This window comes from Oryx dammah, unplaced genomic scaffold, assembly GCF_014754425.2.
Source record: "Oryx dammah isolate SB20612 unplaced genomic scaffold, SCBI_Odam_1.1 HiC_scaffold_14, whole genome shotgun sequence".
In the NCBI taxonomy this organism is placed as follows: Eukaryota; Metazoa; Chordata; class Mammalia; order Artiodactyla; family Bovidae; genus Oryx; species Oryx dammah.
Genome location: NW_024070198.1, coordinates 6,699,596 through 6,716,943, shown reverse-complemented (window position 1 = coordinate 6,716,943; position 17,348 = coordinate 6,699,596). Strand labels below are relative to the sequence as shown.

Sequence of the window (17,348 nt, the reverse complement as noted above, 5' to 3'; positions counted from 1 at the left end):
CTAATATTTTTACTTTTTGGTATTTATTCTAGATAAATGAAAACAAAATTCAAGCAAAAATAATGTATCAATGTTTATAGAATCTTGATTCACTATTGCCCAAATCTGAAATGCCCTTTGGTGGATGAATCGATACATTGTGGCACATTCATTCAATGGAACATTACTCAGCAAAAAAAAAAAAGAATGAGCTTCTATATAATGTAACAATTTGAATGAATCTCAAAGGCAGTATAAGTTTAAAAAAAAAAGCCAGTCTCAAAAGGTTAAATATTTTATTATTCCATTTACCTGACATTATCAGAAAGATAAAACATATGATGCAAAACAGACCACTGGTTTCCAGGGCCAAGACTTGGGCTAGGCTGTGACCATAAACTCATAACATGAAGGCGTCTCTGGAGGTGATAGAACTGTTCTATATCCAGTTATAGAAGAAGTTAAGCAAATCTATACAGGTATTTGGGCTTCCCAGGTGGCTCGGTGTAAAGAATCGGCCTGCAATGCAGAAGAGGCAGGAGGTGCTGTGGTTTCCAACTCTGGGTCAGCAGGATCCCCAGGAGGAGGGAATGGCAACCTGCTCAACTATTTTTGCCTTGGAGAATCCCGTGGACAGAGGAGCCTGGCAGGCAGCGGTCCACAGGATCGTGCAGAGTTGGACACGACTGAAGCAACTGAGCACATCCATGTATTTGGGCTTTCATTGTGACTCAGATGGTAAAGAATCTGCCTGCAAAGCAGGAGACCTGGCTTTGATCCCTGGGTTAGGAAGATCCGCGGGAGAAGGAAATGGCTTCCCACTCCACTATTCTTGCCTGGAGAACTCCGTGGACAGAGGAGTCTGGTAGGCTACAGTCCATAGGGTGGTAAAGACTCAGACATGACTGAGCAACTAAAACACACACATCCATTCATGTATTTTAATTCATCAGATTCTCTGCTAAAAGAATAGCAAAAGTCAATGTTACTTTATGATGATTTTGAAAACTACATGTATTTCTAAATACCAGTAAACTCAGTTAAAAATATGATTTTTAAAATGTGTAATTAATAATGATTTCTAAACTCAAGTACTTAAGAATATAGCATGGAAAGGAAATGCAAAAAAGCAAAATGGCTGTCTGGGGAGGCCTTAAATAGCTGTAAAAAGAAGAGAAGTGAAAAGCAAAGGAGAAAAGGAAACATATAAGCATCTGAATGCAGAGTTCCAAAGAATAGCAAGAAGAGATAAGAAAGCCTTCCTCAGCAATCAGTGCAAGAAATAGAGGAAGAGAACAGAATGGGAAAGACTAGAGATCGCCTCAAGAAAATTAAAGATACCAAGGGAATATTTCATGCGAAGATGGGTTCGATAAAGAACAGAAATGGTATGGACCTAACAGAAGCAGAAGATATTAAGAAGAGATGGCAAGAATATATAGAAGAACTATACAAAAAAAGATCTTCAAGACCCACATAATCACGATGCTGTGATCACTCACCCAGAGCCAGAAATCCTGGAATATGAAGTCAAGTGGGCCTTAGAAGGCATCACTACGAACAAAGCTAGTGGTTCAGTTCAGTTCAGTTGCTCAGTCATGTCCAACTCTGCGACCCCATGAATCGCAGCACGCCAGGCCTCCCTGTCCATCACCATCTCCTGGAGTTCACTCAGACTCACGTCCATCGAATCTGTGATGCCATCCAGCCATCTCATTCTCGGTCGTCCCCTTCTCCTCCTGCCCCCAATCCCTCCCAGCATCAGAGTCTTTTCCAATGAGTCAACTCTTCACATGAGGTGGCCAAAGTACTGGACTTTCAGCTTTAGCATCATTCCTTCCAAAGAATCCCAGGGTTGATCTCCTTCAGAATGGACTTGTTGGATCTCCTTGCAGTCCAAGGGACTCTCAAGAGTCTTCTCCAACACCACAGTTCAAAAGCATCAATTCTTCAACACTCAGCCTTCTTCACAGTCCAACTCTCACATCCATATATGACCACAGGAAAAACCGTAGCCTTGACTAAACGGACCTTAGTCGGCAAAGTAATATCTCTGCTTTTGAATATGGTATCTAGGTGGGTCATAACTTTTCTTCCAAGGAGTAAGCGTCTTTTAATTTCATGCCTGCAGTCACCATCTGCAGTGATTTTGGAGCCCCCAAAAATAAAGTCTGACACTATTTCCAGTTTCCCCATCTATTTCCTATGGAGTGATGGGACGGGACGCCATGATCTTCGTTTTCTGAATGTTGAGCTTTAAGCCAACTTTTTTGCTCTCCTCTTTCACTTTCATCAAGAGGCTTTTTTGTTCCTCTTCACTTTCTGCCTTAAGGGTGGTGTCATCTGCATATCTGAGGTTATTGATATTTCTCCCAGCAATCTTGATTCCAGCTTGTGTTTCTTCCAGTCCAGTGTTTCTCATGATGTACTCTGCATATAAGGTAAATAAGCAGGGTGACAATATACAGCCTTGACGTACTCCTTTTCCTATTTGGAACCAGTCTATTGTTCCATGTCCAGTTCTAACTGTTGCTTCCTGACCTGCATACAGATTTCTCAAGAGGCAGGTAAGGTGGTCTGGTATTCCCATCTCTTTCAGAATTTTCCACAGTTTATTATGATCCACACAGTCAAAGGCTTTGGCGTAGTCAATAAAGCAGAAATAGATGTTTTTCTGGAACTCTCTTGCTTTTTCCATGATCCAGCAGATGTTGACAATTTGATCTCTGGTTCCTCTGCCTTTTCTAAAAGCAGCTTGAATGTCAGGGAGTTCATGGTTCACGTATTGCTGAAGCCTGGCTTGGAGAATTTTGAGCATGACTTTACCAGCATGTGAGATGAGTACAATTGTGCGGTAATTTGAGCATTCTTTGGCATTGGAATGAAAACTAACCTTTTCCAGTCCTGTGGCCACTGCTGAGTTTCCCAAATTTGCTGGCATATTGAGTGCAGCACTTTCACAGCATCATCTTTCAGGATTTGAAACAGCTCAACTGGAGTTCCATTACCTCCACTAGCTTTGTTCGTAATGATGCTTTCTAAGGCCCACTTGACTTCACATTCCAAGATGTCTGGCTCTAGATTAGTGATCACATCATCATGAATATCTGGGTCATGAAGATCTTTTTTGTACAGTTCTTCCATGTATTCTTGCCACCTCTTCTTAATATCTTCTGCTTCTGTTAGCTCTGTACCGTTTCTGTCCTTTATCAAGCCCATCTTTACATGAAATATTCCCTTGGTATCTCTAATTTTCTTGAAGAGATCTCTAGTCTTTCCCGTTCTGTTGTTTTCCTCTATTTCTTTGCATTGATTCCTGAAGAAGGCTTTCTTATCTCTTCTTGCTGTTCTTTGGAACTCTGCATTCAGATGCTCATATCTTTCCTTTTCTCCTTTGCTTTTCGCTTCTCTTTTCACAGCTATTTGTAAGGCCTCCACAGACAGCCATTTTGCTTTTTTGCATTTCTTTTCCATGGGGATGGTCTTGATCCCTGTCTCCTGTACAATGTCATGAACCTCATTCCATAGTTCATCAGGCACTCTATCTATCAGATCTAGGCCCTTAAATCTATTTCTGACTTCCACTGTATAATCATAAGGGATTTGATTTAGGTCATACCTGAATGGTCTAGTGGTTTTCCCTACTTTCTTCAATTTGAGTCTGAATTTGGTAATAAGGAGTTCATGATCTGAGCCACAGTCAGCTCCTGGTCTTGTTTTTGTTGACTGTATAGAGCTTCTCCATCTTTGGCTGCAAAGAATATAATCAATCTGATTTCGATGTTGACCATCTGGTGACGTCCATGTGTAGAGTCTTCTCGTGTGTTGTTGGAAGAGGGTGTTTGCTATGACCAGTGCATTTTCTTTGCAAAACTCTATTAGTCTTTGCCCTGCTTCATTCTGCATTCCAAGGCCACATTTGCCTGTTACTCCAGGTGTTTCTTGACTTCCTACTTTTGCATTCCAGTCCCCTAGAATGAAAAGGACATCTTTTTTGGGTGTTAGTTCTAAAAGGTCTTGTAGGTCTTCATAAAACCGTTCAACTTTAGCTTCTTCAGCATTACTGGTTGGGTATAGACTTGGATAAATGTGATATTAAATGGTTTGCCTTGGAGATGAACAGAGATCATTCTGTCATTTTTGAGATTGCATCCAAGTACTGCATTTCGGAATCTTTTGTTGACCATGATAGCTACTCCATTTCTTCTGAGGGATTCTTGTCCGCAGTAGTAGATATAATGGTCATCTGATTTAAATTCACCCATTCCAGTCCATTTTAGTTCTCTGATTCCTAAAATGTCGATGTTCACCCTCACCATCTCTTCTTTGACCACTTCCAGTTTGCCTTGATTCATGGACTTGACATTCCAGGTTCCTATGCAGTATTGCTCTTTACAGCATCAGAGCTTGCTTCTATCACCAGTCACATCCACAGCTGGGTATTGTTTTTGCTTTGGTGCCATCCCTTCATTCTTTCTGGAGTTATTTCTCCGCTGATCTCCAGTAGCATATTGGGCACCTACTGACCTGGGGAGTTCCTCTTTCAGTATCCTGTCATTTTGCCTTTTCATACTGTTCATGGGGTTCTCAAGGCAAGAATCCTGAAGTGGTTTGCCATTCCCTTCTCCAGTGGACCACATTCTGTCAGACCTCTTCACCATGACCCGCCCGTCTTTGGTTGCCCTGCATGCATGGCTTGGTTTCATTGAGTTAGACAAGGCTGTGGTCCTAGTGTGATTAGTTTTCTGTGAGTATGGTTTCAGTGTGTCTGCCCTCTGATGCCCTCTTGCAACACCTACCATCTTACTTGGGTTTCTCTTACCTTGGGCGTGGGGTATCTCTTCACGGCTGCTCCAGCAAACCACAGCCACTGCTCCTTACCTTGGAGGAGGGGTATCTCCTTACTGCCACCGTTCCTGACCTGCAACATGGGATAGCTGCTCTAGGCCTTCCTGCATCTGTGTAGCCACCGCTCCTCGGGTTGCTCCTCCCGGCTGCCGGCCCTGGCCTCCGGCGTGGGTGGCTCCTCCCAGCTGCCACCCCTCATGGAGGTGATGGAATTCCAGTTGAGCTATTTCAAATCCTAAAAGATGATGCTGTGAAAGTGCTGCACTCAATATGCCAGCAAATTTGGAATACTCAGCAGAGGCCACAGGACTGGAAAAGGTCAGTTTTCATTCCAATCCCAAAGAAAGGCAATGCCAAAGAAGGCTCAAACTACCACAAAATTGCACTCATCTCACACGTTAGTAAAGTAATGCTTAAAATTCTCCAAGCCAGGCTTCAGCAATACGTGAACCGTGAACTTCCTAATGTTCAAGCTGGTTTTTGAAAAGGCAGAGGAACCAGAGTTCAATCAAATTGCCAACATCTGCTGGATCATCGAAAAAGCAAGAGAGTTCCAGAAAAACATCTATTTCTGCTTTATTGACTATGCCAAAGCCTTTGACTGTGTAGCTCACAATAAACTGTGGAAAATTTTGAAAGAGATGGGAATACCAGAGCACCTGACCTGCCTCTTGAGGAATCTGTTTGCAGGTCAGGAAGAAACAGTTAGAACTGGACATGGAACAACAGACTGGTTCCAAATAGGAAAAGGAATATGTCAAGGCTCTATATTGTCTCCCTGCTTATTTAACTTCTATGCAGAGTACATCGTGAGAAACATTGGAAGAAGCACAAGCTGCAATCAAGATTGCCAGGAGAAATATCAATAACCTCACATATGCAGAATACCACCCTTATGGTAGAAAGTGAAGAGGAACAAAAAAGCCTCTTGATGAAAATGAAAGAGGAGAGTGAAAAAGTTGGCTTAAAGCTCAACATTCAGAAAACTAAGATCATGTTATCTGGTCCCATCACTTCATGGGAAATAGATGGGGAAACAGCGGAAACAGTGTCAGACTTTATTTTTGGGGGCTCCAAAATCACTGCAGATGGTGGCTGCAGCCATGAAATTAAAAGATGCTTACTCCTTGGAAGGAAAGTTATGACCAACCTAGATAGCACATTGAAAAGCAGAGACATTACTTTGCCAGCAAAGGTCCATCTAGTCAAGGCTATGGTTTTTCCTGTGGTCATGTATGGATGTGAGAGTTGGACTGTGAAGAAAGCTGAGCACCAAAGAATTGATGGTTTTGAACTGTGGTGTTGGAAAAGACTCTTGAGACTCTCTTGGACTGCAAGGAGATCCAACCAGTCCATTCTAAAGATCAATCCTGGGTATTCTTTGGAAGGAATGATGCTAAAGCTGAAACTCCAGTACTTTGGCCACCTCATGCAAAGAGTTGACTCATTGGAAAAGACTCTGATGCTGGGAGGCATTGGGGGCAGGAGGAAAAGGGGACGACAGACGATGAGACGGCTGGATGACATCACCGACTATGGACGTGAGTCTGAGTAAACTCTGGGAGTTGGTGATGGACAGGGATGCCTGGCGTGCTGCAGTTCATGGGGTCACAAAGAGTCAGACACGACTCAGTGACTGAACTGAACTGAAGAATATAGGTAACAGAAAGTATTCAATCTAACACCATACACAAAAATAAACTGAAAATGGATTAAAGATCTAAACGTAAGACTAGAAACTATAAAACTCCTAGAGGAGAACATAGGCAAAACACTCTCTGACATAAATCATAGCAGGATCCTCTATGACCCCCCTCCCAGAATACTGGAAATAAAAGCAAAAATAAACAAATGACACCTAATTAAAATTAAAAGCTTCTGCACGACAAAGGAAACTATAAGCAAGGTGAAAAGACAGCCTTCAGAATGGGAGAAAATAATAGCAAATGAAGCAACTGACAAACAACTAATCTCAAAAATATACAAGCAACTCCTGCAGCTCAATTCCAGAAAAATAAACGACCGAATAAAAAAATGAGCCAAAGAACTAAATAGACATTTCTCCAAAGAAGACATACAGATAGCTAACAAACACATGAAAACATGCTCAACATCACTCATTATCAGAGAAATGCAAATCAAAACCACAGTGAGGTACCATTTCACTCCAGTCAGAATGGCTGTGATCCAAAAGTCTACAAACAATAAATGCTAGAGAGGGTGTGGAGAAAAGGGAAACCCTCTTACACTGTTGGTGGGAATGCAAACTAGTAGAGCCACTATGGAGAACAGTGTGGAGATTCCTAAAAAAACTGGAAAAAGAACTGCCTTATGACCCAGCAATCCCACTGCTGGGCATACACACCGAGGAAACCAGAATTGAAAGAGACACGTGTACCCCAATGTTCATCGCAGCACTGTTTATAATAGCCAGGACATGGAAGCAACCTAGATGTCCATCAGTAGATGAATGGATAAGAAAGCTGTGGTACATATACACAATGGAAAATTACTCAGCCATTAAAAAGAATGTATTTGAATCAGTTCTAATGAGGTGGATGAAACTGGAGCCGATTATACAGAGTGATGTAAGCCAGAAAGAAAAATACCAGTACAATATACTAATGCATATATATGGAATTTAGAAGGATGGTAACGATAACCCTGTATGCAAGACAGCAAAAGAGACACAGATGTATAGAACAGTCTTTTGGACTCTGTGGGAGAAGGAGACGGTGGGATGATTTGGGAGAATGGCATTGAAACATGTATAATATCATATATGAAATGAATCGCCAGTCTAGGTTCGATGCAGGATACAGGATGCTGGGGCTGGTGCACAGGGATAACCCAGAGGGATGATATGGGGAGGGAATTGGGAGGGGAGTTCAGGATTGGGAATACGTGTACACCTGTGGCGGACATGTTGATGTATGGCAAAACCAATACAATATTGTAAAGTAAAATAAATAAATAATAAAAAAGGAAAACAACAACAACAAAAAGAAAGTATTCAACTTGTTTAAGAATCAAATTTTATTTAGAGACACTAGCAAAAGAGCAAAATGGCTAAAACATTTGAAAGGAAGGAGAATATATTGGGGAGAATTACTTTAGTAGATATAAAGACTCATTGTAAGGTTAAAGTAATGAAGCAAATGTAGTCTTAATTCTATTAAGAACTAGGTAAATATGTCAGAATAGGAATAGTGACCTCAAATAAAGATCCATGATCTATGGAACCTTGATTTGGGACAGCACTGGTAACATGGATTCCAAGACATAAAACTGGATCACAGTGTACAGAAAAGTCAATTCCAGAGCTGAATGTAAAAGAAAAAAATAGCAAAAAAAAAAAACAACCAAAAGACAATATGGAGAATATCTCTATCATTTTGGATAGGGAAGAATTTCTTAAATGAGAATTCTAAAGCATAATGAAGAAGGAATAATGTGGTTAAATATGATCACATTTAAATTAATAAGTTTGGTGTGAAGCATCATAAACAGAATAAAAAGATAAAGTATACTCTTGTGAATCAATAAAAATGACAATCAGATCAATAGAAAAATCAGCAAAAATCATAATCAGATGCATCACAAAAAATACTAATGGCCCATTGGAAAATAAAAGCAACAAGTGTAGATGCCAGTGTAGTACGAAATGAACTTTCATTCACTGATGGTAGAAATACATTAATAAGTTGTTGTGACGTCTTTGTAACAAGACTAGTCAATACCTAGTGAAAGAGAAGATGCGTGTACTCTATAACCATGTTCTTCATTATTTCAGTAGTGATCCTAATGAAACACTTCCCCATGGCCACCACAAGACATGCAAAAATATTCATGAGTAATGTTATAGTGCAAAACTAAAAGATAACAGCATAAACCTGGAAAAACTCACATATATAAGAATTAATAAATTATGTAATATTCATATAATGGCATACTATACAAACAGAAAATAAACTACAGCCACATATATTAACATGGATGAATTGGATAAGTCAAATGGAATGCTGATCAAAAGAAACAAGTTGAAGGATATGTGTGGCATGATATTTATATTAAGTTTAAAACCAAGTAAACATATGGTATTTATGCTTGGAATGAGGTGCATGTGAGTACATGTACAGACATTCATTAAATTAGAAGTATCAGAAAGAGAATCATGAACATAAGTTTCACCAGAGATGTTTTGTGGGAGCAGGTGGGCATATAGTGAGTGTGATTCGAATTCATTACTGTGTTGCACAAAAGATTCAGTTGTCAGTCAGACTCATAGGCGTCATAGATCTTACCCAACTGAATTTAACTAACGACTCAAGGGATGCAGGCAAACTTCAAGCTCAGAAAAAGTTTTCTTTCCTTGTATATGCCCGATATGATCAGGTATACCTCTTAAAAGTGTTTTGTTTGTTTTTTACATTAGGGAATACTTTTTTGGTATAATAGGACCAGTTTTTGAGCAATATGTGTTGAACATTACTTGAAAAGGGAGTTGCTTTGATTTGGGGACTCCTCATTTTTATAATGTATTAATCACACAGGTAGGAAAATGTTTACTTAACCCTATTCTCTAGCTGGGTCTGTCCCCACATATCTGATTTCCATATTTCTTTACAACAAACATTGTTTTGCTTATAAAACCTGCTGAATCTGTACAAAAACATTTATTTGTTGTTGTTTTTGAGTTGTTTTCGTTAAACATGCTGGTTAATACATTGATATTATTGTATTCATGCTTTATTCTGTATTCATTCTTCAATGAATAAAAGATTTTGGATTTTGAGTTTAAATTTATATGTCCCATTTAAAATATCTAATTTCTATTTTGATTCCTAATTTTAAAATTTTATACATAATTTTTTAAATGCTCCAAAATTTTAAATTATAAGACTTTGCATATGTTTTATGGAAAAATTAATATATAGATAAGTAAAGGGATTATAAAAATATACACCTCTTTTATCTACCTGGAACTAAAAGTGATTTTGTTCTAAAAAGCACTTCATGGCAATAAGAGTATTAGTTGAGATATGGGATAATTACTATCAAAAGCATGGAATTTCTGACATAAATGAGAGAAATGGAACAAAGAAGAAAATAAGGAAAAACGAACCAACTTTTGGGGGCACTAACAGTTAGGATGCTCTTCATTGATGTTCTCATTTAAGTAACACACAGCAAAAACACATCCAAATGAGATAACTCTCTCATTTATGGGGCAAGGTGGTTCAAATAGACTAAATATCTCTAAAGCTCCCTAACTAGTTCCCTTCTACAGTTTTGTGGACCGTAAAGTACTTTGTAGTTTAGGTAAAAAGACTACGTATACGGATCAAGATTAGAAAGCTATCTCTGTATAATATAACTTTTTCTACATCGGATTTTTTTTTTTTTAAGAATTAAAGATGCAAATGTTCATAACTGGTGTCTGCAGACATTTAGAATTATTCACTATATATATGGACTTCCCTGGCGGCTCATATGGTAAAGAATCCCCCTGCAATGTGGGAGACCTGAGTTCCATCCCTGGGTTGGGAAGATCCCCTGAAGGAGGGCATGGCTGCCCATTCGAGTATTCTTACCTGGAGAATCCCCATGGACAGAGGAGCCTGGCAGGCTATAGTCCATGGGGTTGCAAAGAGTCAGACATGACCGAGCAAATAAGCATACAGCACAGCACTCTAATACAAAGAAAACCTATGGAAACTACAACTTTAAAACTTTTATTCTTGCTCTTTGAGATGCTTATTTTTTCACATATATGAACTGTAGGAGATAGATTTTTCTCATATTTATCATAGAAGCAAAAAGTGGTTTATTCTGTAAGTGAACCATTTTTTATGTCTCTAGCATTTCAGTGACATGTTGTGTGTGTGTGTGTGTGTGTGTGTGTGTGTGTGGCTGCACTGGGTTTTATCCCTGTGCGTAGGCTATCTTTAGTTATGGTGAGCAGGAACTTATCCACTGCAGGTGGGACATTCTCTAGTTGGAGGGCACAGGCTTCTCATTGCGGTGGCTTTTCTTGCTGCAGAGCAGGGCCTCTAGGGTACACAGGCTCAGCAGTTTTGGTGCTGGGGCTTAGCTGCCTTGCAGCATGTGGGATCTTCTTGGATCAGGGATAGAACCCATGTCCCGTGCATTGGTAGACAGATTCTTAACCACTGGACCACCAGGGAAATCCTCAGTTAACATGTTTTGAAAGAACATTTCAAAACTCACTGAAATTTCTCCATGGCTTGCATAAGTCTGCCAATTTGAATTTATAATCGTTTGTGTTACCCAAATGGTAATATACAGTTATAGGTGTTCTTATATCTAATTTGAATTAATGAACTTAACCTATGTTATATTACACCTTAGTTCATGACTTATTTTTAACACCCAGGAGGATTGACAGAAATAATTTTTCTGAGTTGTTTCACTGTGAAGAGCAAACTGAGCTTCAGAAATGAAGCAATGTATCAATGTTTGTCAGACACTAATCTTTTGAAATGCAGATTTACAAAACCCATTCATTCAGAACCTCAGGAATAAGAGTCAAGTGAGTTTGGTAACCTTTATTTTAAACAAGACCACCACGCTCCAACACACACAGATACACACACGTAGAAATTTGAGAACCACTAGGCTAGTTTATTTCCAGTTACATCCATGAAATCCTCATTAGTGTGCAAATGAATATCTCTCTGATACAGCTTAGTGGTAAGTGTTAAAAACCACATTCCCATGGTTTTGAAATACCTTATGGAGGAGTAATCAAATGGATCAGTGGAGAACAATAATTGAATTCCCTCTACCTTGCATAGACCTTCTTAATACTTATAAAAATTCTGGTCTTTGACATCCAATCTCTAAATTCAAAAACTTGAAGCGTAGTATTTTTAAATGTGTTTAAGTGTCTGGCATTGTCTCAAGAAATTAGTTTTTCTACTTCATTACATTTTTCAGGAAGGTGAATTTTAACCTTTCTAGACGACACATAGCCAGTATTATGAATATTTGTAGAGCTTTAGAGGGAAGTGAATTAACACAAAGGTACAATTTACTGCATTTATGTCTTCTTGCAACAAATACATTTGCTTTCCATGGACTTCATTCATGCAACAAATATATTTGCTTCCCAAGTCCTATATGGGTAGAGAAATCTTGTTACAATAGTAATGAAGCTTTTCTGTTCATGTAATTTTCTGTTTTTTATTGAGTGCTTACTATAAATTATAGAGAATGCCAAAAATACTCATTTCTTTGATGAGCATACTGTTTATTGCGGTAAAATAAAGACATATATGTCATTTTTATATCTTCAAAAAAGAAATCTTACTGAATGAAACATAGATCATGAGGATGATAGAAAGGTAGAGACCTGCAGGAAGTCTTTATGAAAATATAATTGGCCTTTGAATGCAGGCTTTGAATGAATCCTAATGAAGGATTCTTCTTAGCAAAGAGATAAACATATCCTAGAGAAACTGGGATGTACACATAAAAGTGTATGTTAAAAAAAGCCAAAAAATTCAAGACAGTATAAATGTACATCTGCAAGGCAGCTGATAAATAAATATGGGATGGAAGAAGACACTCAAACATTAAAATGAATGAGCTAGATTTATACATATAGTAGCCTGGCATGAAAAATTAAAATGTTAAGAGAAAAGTGTAAGTTGCCGAATGATCCATACTGTATTATGCTATTCATATATTTTAAAAACACATGCATATAAACACGGATAAAAGACTGAAGGAGCTCTCATTAAATTCATCATAGTAATTGCTTCATAGGAAGTTGGAAATGGGAATAGAGAAGAGGATTTGAGTGAAATTCAAATTTCTGAATAATTTATTATCTCTGGACAAAGGCTTCAAAGTATAACAAAATATTTGGGGGGTTATTTCTTGGAGTGCATGGGAATTTGTGATACTATTCTTTGTCCCCTCTAGTGATAATGTACTTTTTCTCTTCATACAAATAAGTTAAAAAAAATAAGAAATGAAGTGAACATCATTAACTAGTGTTTACTTGATCATCCAGTATGTATGCAGTGGATATAGGCTTTTATTGTTTCTCTTTCTAGGTTAATGTCACTCGTGAAGACTCACCAAATGAAGAACCAGTCTTTCTTAGAACCTTAGGAAAAGGAGATTGGTTTGGAGAGAAAGCCTTGCAGGGGTAAGTAGATTACATGTTACGAAGGTTTTGGTTGAGTGCTACATAAATGTCTTACATATTGAACTTCTAGCACAATGGGTATTTAGTTCTTATTCTACCATCAGACACAGACCCTTGATGATCCAATTTTACCCATTTCCAGCTGAACTTCGAATCTGTTTGGGCAGGCTTTGGAATTGATGGTTAATTCATGTAATAAACTATTTTATTTCATTTGATTTGGTAACAATTCTCCTCAATTGTAATCTCTACAAAGACTTTAAAGATCGGGAGAAGTCTCTGCAAAGCCTATTATGTATGACGGTTTTACTTGGAATCATATAGGAAGGTGACTGGTTGAGAATTTTGAAATCCCTAAACCTGACTGTACAGACAATACATCAGAAGGCAATGAAGCCTTCTGCGGTTCACCTCTGGGGTTCTGGGTGGTGGTTGTCATCTCTGGCTGTGGTAGTGGAGGCAGAGGAGGAGTTGCAAGGGAAGGTAATGAATATTCACAGTCTCTGTGGATGGGCTTGAAAGGCTGGGCTCATAAAGCTGTGACTGCAGGGTCACTGAAATTCTACTTGTAAACTCAACAGCAAGCATTTGGAATGTCTTCCCATATACAACTGAAAAAACCCAGCTGACTTTGTACCATGCATCTTACAGAATACATGACAAGAAGACAAATACCTACCAATGTTTCCCAATAAGCAGCACATCTCAATTATATGTCTAGTTATCTATCTATCTATAAGACTTTTCAAATTACATCAAGCACTTGACTAATAACCAATAAACATTTATTTTTGTATCAAATTCTAGGTGCAGGTGTGTATACTAAAGAGATAGCAATAGGACAATTCCTAAAATATTTGGAACAGTCAGGTTTGCTTCCATTCAAATTATGCCTTTGTTTAAGAAACTGCATTATAAACATTTTGCTAAAAAGTGTTCAGGAGTTTTTATTTTTAAAACCACAACCAGTCGGCAGGTTTTATTTTCTCTCTTACCGTTTCACAGCTACAGAACTGAAACAGATCCAGATAAGTCATCTTACTCAGGGCACATTACCTTATGAAAATTAAGAATTAAATGCACTTGATTTTCTTTTTTCTTTACTGAGACCGTTTGAGCCCTATTTGATGAACAGGTACTTGCCATTAGATATTTCCAATGGCAAAGTTGAAAGAAATACCATATTCAATGTGAATATACAAAGGAAGGTAATAGGTATCATCTTCCTAATATAAACTGAAAAAAAAAACATACCATTTGTACTTTAATCTTGCTTTCTCTTGATTATTATTATATAGAGAGGATTCTCAAGAATAATATTACCTGATTTCATTAGTCCAGGATTAAATGCCTCTGTGGAAAATGTCCATTTCAAGCAGAGGCAAAAAAATAGAAACATTTCAATCATTTCTGATTGAGATTGCAAGTGAAACACCAGAAAATAAAACATAACTGATTATTGACAGATTTTCTCTTATAACTTATTGTCAGTGAATTTTGGTGCAAACTAAAGAAAGTTTTAGAGTGAAAACACCTTTCCAGAATGTGTCTCAAGAAGTGAACTTGGGGATACGGTTTACAGAAAAGTTAGCAAACTTTGATATCAAAATTTAAGTTAGTGGTCGTCCATTTGGGGGGCTCCAAAATCACTGCAGATAGTGACTGCAGCCATGAAATTAAAAGATGCTTGCTCCTTGGAAAAAAATCTATGACCAATCTAGACAGCATATTAAAAAGCAGAGACATTACTTTGCCAACAAGGTCCATCTAGTCAAAGCTATGGTTTTTCCAGTAGTCATGTTTGGGTGTGAGAGTTGGACTATAAAGAAAGCTGAGAATAAAGAATTGATGCTTTTGAACTGTGGTATTGGAAAAGACTCTTGAGAGTCCCTTGGACTGCAAGGAGATCCAACCAGTCTATCCTGAAGGAAGTCAGTCCTGAATATTCATTGGAAGGAGTGATGTGGAAGCTGAAACTCCAATACTTTGGCCATCTGATACGAAAAACTGACTCATTGGAAAAGACCCTGATGCTGAGAAAGATTGAAGGCGGGAAGAGAAGGGGACGACAGAGGATGAAATGGTTGGATGGCATCTCTGACTTGATGGAGATGAGTTTGAGTAAGCTCCAGGAGTTGGTGATGTACAGGGAAGCCTGGTGTGCTGCAGTCCATGGGGTCGCAAAGAGTCAGACACGACTGAGTGACTGAACTGACTGACTGAGTCCATCTAGATGGAATTCATTCTGGCATGTGATTGTTCTTGTGAACTGTCTGGTGCCAAATCTGTCTCTGCACATATTCAGTCCTCTTCACTGGCCATCTCAATTACCCGACTCCATCATTTCCCATTACAACCACCCTCCAGCCAATCTTCAACTCTTTTTTTTATGCCCTTTACTCTCATTTTCTCACCACTCAACCTGGCTTTATTTGCCTTCTCTACTTATATCCTCTTAAATGTCAGGAATGTGCTACTTATATCTTAGAATGATTTTTCTTTTCTATCTTCCTTTACTCAGCCATACTTCACCGCTCAGCCATACTTTTACACTGTTGACCACCCCCTCCTTCTTTGGAATTCTCATCCTTTCAGATCCCTGCAATTATTAGCAAATTGTTAGCACTTTTTAGAATTTCTCATTTCATTTCCTAAAATTCACCATTGTTTTATCCTCAGTTCTCTCTCTGACATACATGTTGGTATACATCCAGATCTATGACTGCCTAAGACTGCCTAATTTCTTAATGAAAAGAAATCCTAAATGCTTATATTCTTATTTGAGCTCAGTATCTGAGACTTTTCAACTCAGTGTATATTTGTTGAATGAATGAATGAGTGAGTGAACAAATGAAGCTCCTTAATGATATTCAGTCTTGCAATCCTTTCTGAAGTTGATCACTTTCATGACTTGTCTTCAGTTGATCACTTTCATGACTTGAATTAGTTTGATGGTGGATAAGGGCTTATCTATCAGGTGCTTCCCTGGTGGCCCAGCTGGTAAAGAATCTGCCTGCTCTGCAGGAGACTCAGGTTTGATCCCTGGGTCAGGAAGATCCCCTAGAGAAAGGGAGTAGCTACCACTCCAACATTCTTGCCTGGAGAATTCCATGGACAGAGAAGCCTGGTGGGCTACAGTCCATGGGGTCGGAAACAGTCAAATGCAACTAACACTTTCACTTTGACCCAGCCCTGGTGACTTAGATGGTAAAGAATCTGCCCGCAGTGCAGGAGACCCAGGTTCAATCCCTGGGTAGGGAAAATTCCCTGGTGTAGGAAATGGCAGTCCACTCCAGTATTCTTGCCTGGAGATTTCTGTGGACAGATGAGCCTGGTGGGCTACAGTCCATGTGTCTGGCAAAGAGTCAGACATGACTGAGCAACTAACACTAACAAGAGTTGATCAACTCACTTGACTATAGATGGCAGGCTGGTAATATAAAGGAATAAAAATAAGGTGAGTAAAACCAGTACAAACTAGAAACCCTTATACAATGAGGGGAGCAATTACTGAGCTCCAGCTCACTGCTGTTTTTTTTTTTTTTTCTTAAGAAAAAAAAAACAGAAAAAAAATGGATTCTGAAAAAGATATGTGATTTTATAACTTAAAAAATAGCTCTGCTATCAAACAGAACATTTCTGCAAATGGTTTGACTTGTGAGTTGCCATTTTGAGACTTCTGTCAATCAGATATGCCTCTTTAAAGCTCTGTAACTAGATTCCAGTGAAGGAAGCCTATTAGTTTTACCCTTGTTATTTCCTTGTTTTGATTATTTTTTGACATTTTAATGTTTTGATGTTCTAGTTACTAACCTGGTTTTCCTTGTATGTCTGTGTTCTTTTTTGATCTTTTCTTTGAATTTCAATGTTTCACACAAGAAATTCTGACTTTTCACAAATCACATTGACTTATTTCACTTGTTTCCCTGCAAATAACTTAAAAAGTTATGTAACTTTAGGATATAAAGTCTTTTGAGCAGCTGTGTATATATCCTTTTGAGTAATATGCTTCTTTGGAAACCTTATGGTTTTTATCCATGGAAGACAAATTTTATAGTTAGCATTCTCTATGTTGGTGTAACATGGCATTTCAGATTTCCATTTTCTCACAAATAGATGTTATGTGTACTAGGAATTTTTGTTTTATTTTAGTGAGGATGTTCCAAGGATCAGTATTGACAAATTGGTAATATTGAAATTAATCCTTGACCATTCTTTTTAAATTTAAGAGTGCCAAATACTAGTATTGGGGCTTCCCAGGTGGCGCTAGTAGTGAAGAACCCACCTGCCAATGCAGGAGACATAAGAGACGTGGGTTCAATCCCTGGGTCGGGAAGATCCC

General features: G+C 38.4%; 1 protein-coding gene across 2 annotated transcripts in view; it reads left to right on the top strand.

The window, feature by feature from the left end:
• The window catches only part of PRKG1 (protein kinase cGMP-dependent 1), a 1,378,000-nt gene that overhangs the window by 1,136,134 nt on the left and 224,518 nt on the right, over positions 1–17,348 (top strand). For both annotated transcript variants that reach the window (XM_040254675.1, XM_040254674.1), the window contains exon 7: positions 12,912–13,006. In XM_040254675.1, coding sequence (XP_040110609.1) covers positions 12,912–13,006 — 95 coding nt within the window. The remainder of the gene's footprint in view (positions 1–12,911; positions 13,007–17,348) is intronic.